This window comes from Capra hircus, chromosome 13 (genome assembly GCF_001704415.2).
Source record: "Capra hircus breed San Clemente chromosome 13, ASM170441v1, whole genome shotgun sequence".
Classification (NCBI taxonomy): Eukaryota; Metazoa; Chordata; class Mammalia; order Artiodactyla; family Bovidae; genus Capra; species Capra hircus.
The window spans coordinates 56,844,451-56,852,807 of record NC_030820.1 but is presented as its reverse complement, the minus strand read 5'-3'; the positions used below and the strand labels follow the sequence as shown (position 1 = coordinate 56,852,807).

The following is an 8,357-nucleotide window of genomic DNA, read 5'->3' as shown; positions in this document are numbered from 1 at the left end:
AAAGTTTGAAAAGCTCTCCATCTTCAAAAATAACCTTTTCAAATGATTGTCCAAAAAATATGTTCAAGAGTGATTGTACCCACTCGCCTGGAGGAGCAGAACCAATCTTTTATCTTCCGTCTCATCTTGGAAAATGTACTGGTATTGAGGGGACCTGTGACAATGGCCCGACAAGCCTTCTGAGAATTCCTGTGAGTCATCTGTCTCCCCAGAGGGGCCAGAGCAGGGCTTTGCACACAGTAGGCACGTGGCTTGAAAGCCTTCTAATGGGCTTCAAACAAGTGAAAAGAAAAGAAAGCCTCAAAGTCAGACGAGGGAAGAGCCCACCTCCTGCAGAAACCCACCAGATGGACACTCCCTGACATAACCACTGCCCACCGGCTTCCCTCCCTGGTTTGCCCATCTGGGAAGGATTGAGGACTTGCCACCTGTTGGCAATCCACTCTCTAATAATTGGGGGCATTTCCCACTGACGTGCATGATGTTGAATGGCAGGGTTTGGGCCCCTCTCAGTCACCTCCATCTCCCCATAGGCCTGGAAGACTGTCCTGGTCACAGAAGTGACTAAATGTACAATTGCTATACAGCTCATTTCATTTTAATTTCTGAGACAGCTCAGGGCAGGGAGGCAAAGAGGCCCAATATAATGAATAGACAGATGGCTGATTTCTCCACCAGTGAATTGTGGAGCAGAGAGCCAGAGTCCCACCTTGGTTACTAAAGGCCCACCCACCACCAGCTGAGGCTTCCCAGTTAACACCTGTTTGCTTGTGTCCTGAAACTGCCACCCAGACATTCCTTCCTGCCATTGAGCCACCTGCACTTTCAAATGCCTCTGAAATAGAAGCCGAGTTGGAAGAACATGTCCATTGATAGAGCCCCCAGCTCCTCTCCCAGGGCCTCCAGGCCCCTTTCATGAAATCAGAGTCTGACTTGAAAAAAACTCATTGAGCGTGGGGTTCTAATTCCACCTGGCTCAGGAGTCCTGGGGAAAACATCTCCAATATGTGGTCCCCTGTCTTTTGATTTAATGCTGCTCCTGACAAAGAGCCAACCACCTCCTGACAGCCGTTCCATTTCACAGTACTAATTGTTCAAATACTCTTCCTTGGGCGGAGCTGACATCTTAGCCTGTTGGAAAGGTATCCCGTAGGTTCTAATTCTACCCTCCCAAACCACATAAAAGACATCTTAGTGCCTCTTCCCCAGGATGATCCTTATAAAGGGCTGGAGACAATATTCTTCACGATGAACTGGGAACTGCATTTCCCTATCCCATGGGCTCAGGGGCCACCCTCCGGCTGAGCCCCGCAGGTGACATACATCCGCACTTTATTTACCGCAGACAGCCCGCCCCTCGCTCCTTAGCCTGGTAACAACCTGAGGTCGTTCATCACCACTTGCTCCTTTTTGAAATTCATCCTGCAGCAAGCACTTTTAAAGTCATACACCTAATGCATTTTAAAGAGCGTTTTTTGCACGGAGCCATTTGCCTGGCCTCGGCACTAAGTACAAGATGGAACAGTATTTTAGTGTGGTCCTCCTGCTCTCGGAGCCCGTGTCAAGCCAGAAATGTACCTGTAACTATACATGACTGGGGCTCTCAATGTGGTGCTTTGTTAAATGTTTGTTTGTTGATTAAAATGCATCTTGCAAAGAAAGTGCAATTCCTAATGCAGACTGTAGTCCAAAACTATGTATTATGTAATGCACATTTTTTTAATAATGCAGGCAATCTTGTGTATCTGTATTAGTGGATCGGCTCTGAGCTGCCATCTCCATTACAGGCAGAAAGCACTCCTGCAAAACGAAGTACTTTCTTATGTCCACTAAAGAATCATAATCCCCCTCATTGCTGACAGCTGGCATTTGTCTCCATTGAAAGGGCATTCAGCAGCACCCACATCTGCCTGATTTTTTCCCAAAGTGCCCTAAGAACCACTTGAGTGATGTCTTTTATGTTCCATTCACTGTCAGGGGGGCTGCACTGATTGAAAGAAAGAAAGCAGATGGGTCAATGTGAGCAGAACCTTTGGAAATGTCTTAGGGTGGGGCTGAGAGATCAGGATTTGAGACCTATAGCTCCAAAGGACCCTGTCCCCTGTCCTGTAATAACACCCGTATGTGATTCGTGCCATCAGACATCTGTGACAGTAAACCCCTTTCGGTCGCTCTGGACCGAGGAGGAGGGCACGACAAGAATGCAGATATGTGCCCTTTGACGAGGTTTGCAAATCGATTCCACTTTATTAGACTGATCAGTATTTTAACACTACAAACGAACTCAATGAACTCAAGACACAAGACAGGCACTGCCAAGAAGCCAGGTCAGGAACATTTAAGGCCATTCACAGCCAAGACGCAGATATAAAACCTCCACATGTCCAAAACAGTGGCTAGGATCTCACTAAGGTCTTAACTCTGGGCTTGACAGCTCTAAGGTGAACATGGAAAGAAAGGGGTGAGGGTGCGCCCCACCATGCTGAGGAACTGCTGTGGATGCAGGGCACTCTACTGTGGACTACCGCAGAAGGCAAAGCAGAATCACCTCATAGAGGAGGGACTACCCTGATGGTCCCGTGGTTAAGAATCCGCCTGCCAATGTAGGGGATGCGGGTTCAGTGCCTGGTTCGGGAAGCTCCCACGTGGCATGGAGGAACCAAGCCTGTGTGCCACAACCGCTGAGCAACGGAAGTCACCACAATGAGAACCCCGAGCACCACAACGAAGAGTAGCCCCTGCTTCCCACAACTAGAGAAACTCCAAGTGCAGGAATAAAGACCCAGCAGAGCCATAAAGAAAGAAAAGGAAAAGAATCACCTCATGGACTCTTGACGTCTCCGCCACATTGACTCAAAGACAAGAAAAACCACCTGTGCCACCTGGAAGCTTGCTGGTTTCAGGACTTGAGGAAGCTTGCAGACTTGAGGAAGATGGTTTTGCTGAGTTGTACCACTGGTGGACCTGTCACTAGGGCAAAAGGGATGCTCCGTATTTGAATAAGGTGGGCAGAAGCAGCAGTCAAGTTGCAACTGGAACCCCTGAGCTTCCAAAGTACCACCCTTTCCCGAGCAAGGACCACTCCAGGGACCCCCTTCAGGAGAACATGGAGCTCATTTGATTTCCCAGGGCCAAGAGATGGTCTCATCTCCTTTGGGGTTCAACGGTATGACCTAGGGGGTCTAGCTGTCCCCTAGCCTTAATACTCTGGTTGACCCAATAAATTTTCTCATACTGTAGAATGCATACTCGATTAAACAATGCTGATGGGTAAGGAGTGAGTCCTAAGTGGTTTAATGCTCTGATTAACATAAGATTAGCCCTAAAGATTCTCTCCTTAATATAAGATTGCCTTTCCTTTCCTCTTCTTCCTACTCTAGCATCTTCAGCACCTAGAACAGAGGTTGGCAAGAGCTAGGCATTCAATATTTGATGAATAACCGCACTTTGTTGAAAACCTGTTTATGAAAAGATCTGTGAACGGTACCCGGCGGTTTCCTTGATAGCCGGACGCCCTGCAGCGCCCTCCAGGGTCGGCGAACTGGTTTGCACGTACTGAACATCAGCACAGATCTTCCTTGAGGGATGTTCTGGGCAAAGAGAGACTTTCAGCCCGCGTTCTCAGCTAGAGCTCAGGGTGGCCCACCAACGGGTTTGGGGACGTGTAAACCATCACCTCGTCTGTCTGTGATTGTCCTTCTTAGCGAATCCGTAATTAATTAGTCGCTTCAGACCTGGGGGGAAAGGACTGGAAACGTCTCAAATTACAGTCTCTAGACGAGATCTGCGATTAATGACTGCCTGAGATTACCCTTTTCCAACTATAATATTAAGCCCTTGGAAAATGCCCTGGACTGGATAGTTTAATAGTGACGTACAGACGCTCATTCCTCCAGAATACAGAATATCTGCAAATTTTTTAGCTGCTTCAGGCTTTGTTCAGTTTATCAATAACCCTGGAGAAGCTGGGGAGGGGTCCGGACACCATGGAGAACCCATGCCCCGCTGCGCAAACTCTAACCTGTGGCTCGCTGGCTGGCTGGCTGGCTCGCTCTATGGCACACGCCTGGTTCCCCCGCCGCTCGCGTCCTTCAAAACCTTTCAAACAAGGTTCCCTCCTGCCACCTGCCGGTCCACTAGGGTCTGAGCCTCGGCTCCGCGCCACCGCGCAGCGCGCGGGGACCCGCCCCCGCCTCCCTACTGCACATGCCCGGCAGAAGTCCGGGCGCGCAACTTTGCAGAACCTCTCAGCCCCGTCTGTCTTCGCCTCAGTCTCCTCTTTCCTCTCCCAGGCGAGAGGACCAGCGGAGGCACCTCTTCGGAGTCTTAGGCTGCAGAGTCTAAGACTTAGAGAGAGGGGCCCCGGAGGAGACGGACTTTCCCACCCCTTTTCCCATCCTTTCTTTATGCCCAGAGAGGCAAGCAGAGGCGCGGAGCTTTAGAAAGTTGAGTGGTCAGGAAGGTAGGTGCTTCCCTTTTTCCCCTCGAGCCGAGGTGGGGCTGGGACCGCCGGACCCAGCTTCTTCCCTCGCGAGGGGCACCTTTTTCGGCTCTAGCGGCCGATGCGCTTCGGAGCTGCTCTCTGCAGAGCCAGAGGGTGGGTCGGATTCGCCGAGTGTGCGTGAGGATGGATCGTAGATCCCGACCTCAACTAGGGCGCCGAGCTCGCCACAATTACAACGATCTGTGCCCACCCATAGGCCGCCGGGCAGCCACAGCGCTCCTCTGGCTCTCCTGCTCCATCGCGCTCCTCCGCGCCCTTGCCACCTCCAGCACCCGCGCCCAGCAGCGCGCGGCTGCCCAGCGCCGGAGCTTCCTGAACGCCCACCACCGCTCTGCAGCCCAGGTATTCCCCGAGCCCCCTGAATCTGACCACGAGGACACAGACCTCGAGCCCTCCCTTCCCGAGTGCCCAGAGTACCAGGAAGAAGAGTTCGACTACGAATCCGAGACCGAGTCCGAGTCTGAAATCGAGTCCGAGACCGAATTCGAGACCGAGTCTGACACCGCCCCCACCACTGAGCCGGAGACCGAGCCCGAGGACGAGCGGGGCCCCGTGGTGCCCAAGCGCCCCACCTTCCACCAATCTCTCACCGAGCGTCTCAGCGCCCTGAGGCTGCGGAGCCCCGACGCCTCCCCGAGTCGTGCGCCGCCCAGTACTCAGGAGTCTGAGAGCCCCAGACAACGGGAAGAGCCCGAGGACAAGGATCCGAGGGACCCCGAAGAGTCTGAGGAGCCAAAGGAGGAGGAGAAGCAGCAGCAGCGCCGCTGCAAGCCGAAGAAGCCCACCCGCCGCGACCCATCCCCCGAGTCCCCTTCCAAAAGGGGGCCCATCCCCATCCGGCGTCACTAATGGAAGACGCGCCCCGGATTCTCCTTGTGTTCTTTGACCCAGGTTGGTTGCCCACTGCTAAACTGGGGAGTCTGGGGTCGGTGCAGGACCGGCGGGAGGAAGGGAGGGAGGAAAGGCAGGTTAGAGGGGAAGTGGGAAGAGAGCGGGCTCAGTGAGCCAGCCCGGGAGGGGCAGGGGCACAGGGCCAACTGGGAAGGGCTCCCCAGATCTCCCCCAGGGTGCCGGTGGGCGCCCAGGTGGCCAAACGCTTGTTGAACGGTGGGGCGTCTTTGCGTCCCTCTGGAAACAGCCAGAGGTCTCCGAGCTGGTGTCCAGGACCCGCGCAACTAAATCCCGGGCGCACCCCAGGTTTCGAGCTGTACACCCAGAAGGCACGGGTAAGTCACTTATTTTATGCGCTTTTTCGCCTTCTAGAGAAACTAGTCTCAAACCAGTTGGCCACGGCGGGTGCCAAAAACGTGGTTCAGAAGTGCTCGCGCCAACTTTCGGAAAGCAGAGCCACCGCGCTGTAGCGACACTGTTGCAATGTGCGAAAAGTAACCTGGCAGGGATTGGGTGAGAACTCCGGAGACTTGCCCGCTCCCGGAAAGTCTCTCTCGCGCGCGGCGCTTAAGGCACTTGGAGCCTGGAGCCCAGGACCCTTTGCTGCCAATTTGCAGCCGCGGGGCCTCGGCGCCAGTGCCCCTCGCGGCTGTGCGCCAGTCCTGGCCGCCACCGCCCGTCCCCGGGCGCTTGGCGGGCCAGAGACCGCTGCAAAAAAGCGTGCGCACCTGCCTGCGCGCCTCGTAGCAGACCTCTCCGGGCCAGCCGGCGGTTCCCCACGAATCACCTGTGCTTGGAGGGCAAGCAGACGAGGTACGGGAGTTTCGGGAGGTGCCCGACGGGCTACCAGGGTTGGGGGCACGGACGTGGTCGTGTCGCGGCATCGCCAACCTTTTGGCGCAGCTGGTCTGATGGTGAGGCTGGGTACATGTTGGCTAGAGAGGTCCCGGGCTTTTTGCGCAGCTGCCTGGGGATGTTAGATAGTAGCTAAAAGGTCAGCGAGGTGGTCGCGAGCGGAAAGGTAAAGCAGAACAAGGAACAGGCTGGAGACAGAGTCGCGCCTATCATCAGGGAACCCCACAACGCACCCCCAAAGAGCGCATAGCCAAAGAGCGCATTCCGAAAGAGCGCAGCACCCGGTGAGCTGGGGAAAGGTGTAGGAGCCGCCGCAAGTCCCAGGGCGATTAGTTGAGAGACGGAAGGGGCCAGAGGCTCCGGCAGCCTCTGGGAGGGGAGGGCTGGCAGCCCGCACCGGCCATTTTTGGCTCGGGTGGGGATAAGTTTGGAATCTGTAACCTGAAGGCAAAGCTGGAGCACAGAAACGGCCGCAATCCGGTAACGCATCTTCGGTGCGTAAAGTGTGCCTTTCTCGCCAACCCTGGGGGGAGAGACTGGTTAGTGAAAATGTATTTACAAAACCTCCCCCGACTTGGAAATTGATCTTTTTCTTGGTGCGCGGGCGTCTCGTTTGGTGCCGGTTTGAGCTATTCTGATGAGAAGGATTTGGGGGGAAAGTAAGGCGTTTGGAAACTTGAAAAGGCGGGTCGGGTTCTTAGACTCCTAAAATAAGGTTTCAGCCTATATTCAGAACATATCTTAAGGGGTCTTCCTTCCAGGTCTCCGCCCGGGGGAAGGCGTCGGGCCGCCCCAAAACTTCGCTCTGGCGGGCTGCGGCGCTGACTAATGGCTCTCGGATGCTGCTCTGGTCTTAACTAGTAAACAGCGGCGAGGGGGCTTCCTTGGGCAGCGGGGGAAGTGTCCAGAAGTCTGAAGGCTGCCTAGGACTTGGAGGCGGGTCCGGTGTGCCCTGTCTTTGGCTTGAAAGCGTTAAACTGCCTAGGTGAAATGGGGCTCCCCAAAGCTAACATTTCTACTTAGTGTAAAAACGGCGGCGCAGTGTTGCTATTGGAGGCATTGAACGTGCTGGCTTTTTCTCTGGTGATGTCTTGGCAGCCTGCGCTCACCCAGTTAAAGGTCTCTGGTGAATAGGCGGCTGCGGTCAGGATGCCCTTGGCTTTTCAATGTGGGGGCTGCCCTCCCAGGTTGGAGAGTCTAGGGGAACTGTGTTCCTGCAGAGCTGGGTTTTCCATTAGAGAAACATGTTGCTTTAGCATATAAAAGTTGAAAAAAAAGTCCTCAGTGCAACGCCCACACCTGTCACCCCAGTCTCGGGCTGTTTTTTAAACAGAAGCCTGAGCGGGAGAGGGTGGCTTTCTTAACTGTAGACATTATACCAGGTTAGTTGAGGGGGCTGGGTCCCCCCTTCCAGGAGCGCACTGTTGGCCATCTTTCAGACACTCCTCCACGAACTACCCGATTGAGAAAACCTGTTACCCTCCCCCACTCAGTTCCCTTCCCCCACCCCCTCCCTCCTTCCATCCTGATTCCAGGGTGGAAGAGTCATTAGGAACATACAGAACACCTGAGGAACATACCAAACCCCTGTGGGGAGGACCCCCACCCCACGGAGAGGGGCTTTTGCTATACACAGGATTCAAAAAGCCCTCTTTCTACCTACAGCACTAGTGTTTACCTGCCTTTCTCTCCCAGAAGCGTTTCTGGCAACTTCTCCAAGCATTCCCCACTCTCTAGTCTCCCAACTAGCCCTTTGTCTCACCCTGCTGCCCTGAGGTATTAGCATTTGAATGGCCTTATTTGCCCTTGCAACTTAGGAAATGGGCTTCTAAAAAGCAGCCCTTAGAGTTGACCACAGGGGTGAATTATCAGCCAGTTACGAGGTTTCGACTGGAGAGGAAGAAAGGAAGAGGAGGGGAAAACTAGTCAATAAAGCTGGTTAAATGGTCTGCTCCAATATTCAGGATTTTTTGTTTTGCTACATTAATCATTTGCTTAATAAAAATGTGCTTTTTCTTGGACAAAAGTGTTCTTTTAACTGAACCTAAGCTGGAAAATCATGCATCAGTGTTCAAATACTGTGTGGTGTCAACAGTATGATGCAGAT

General features: G+C 53.7%; 2 protein-coding genes across 3 annotated transcripts in view; both read left to right on the top strand.

Moving 5' to 3' along the window:
• LOC102188874 (guanine nucleotide-binding protein G(s) subunit alpha isoforms short) overlaps positions 4,245-8,357 on the top strand; it is a 66,935-nt gene continuing 62,822 nt past the window's right edge. The window contains exon 1 of the mRNA XM_018057616.1: positions 4,245-5,395. Coding sequence (XP_017913105.1) covers positions 5,353-5,395 — 43 coding nt within the window. The 5' untranslated portion in view covers positions 4,245-5,352. The remainder of the gene's footprint in view (positions 5,396-8,357) is intronic.
• LOC108633189 (neuroendocrine secretory protein 55) overlaps positions 4,607-8,357 on the top strand; it is a 56,623-nt gene continuing 52,872 nt past the window's right edge. For both annotated transcript variants that reach the window (XM_018057618.1, XM_013968728.2), the window contains exon 1: positions 4,607-5,395. In XM_018057618.1, the coding sequence (XP_017913107.1) occupies positions 4,628-5,353 (726 nt within the window). In that variant the 5' untranslated portion in view covers positions 4,607-4,627 and the 3' untranslated portion in view covers positions 5,354-5,395. The remainder of the gene's footprint in view (positions 5,396-8,357) is intronic.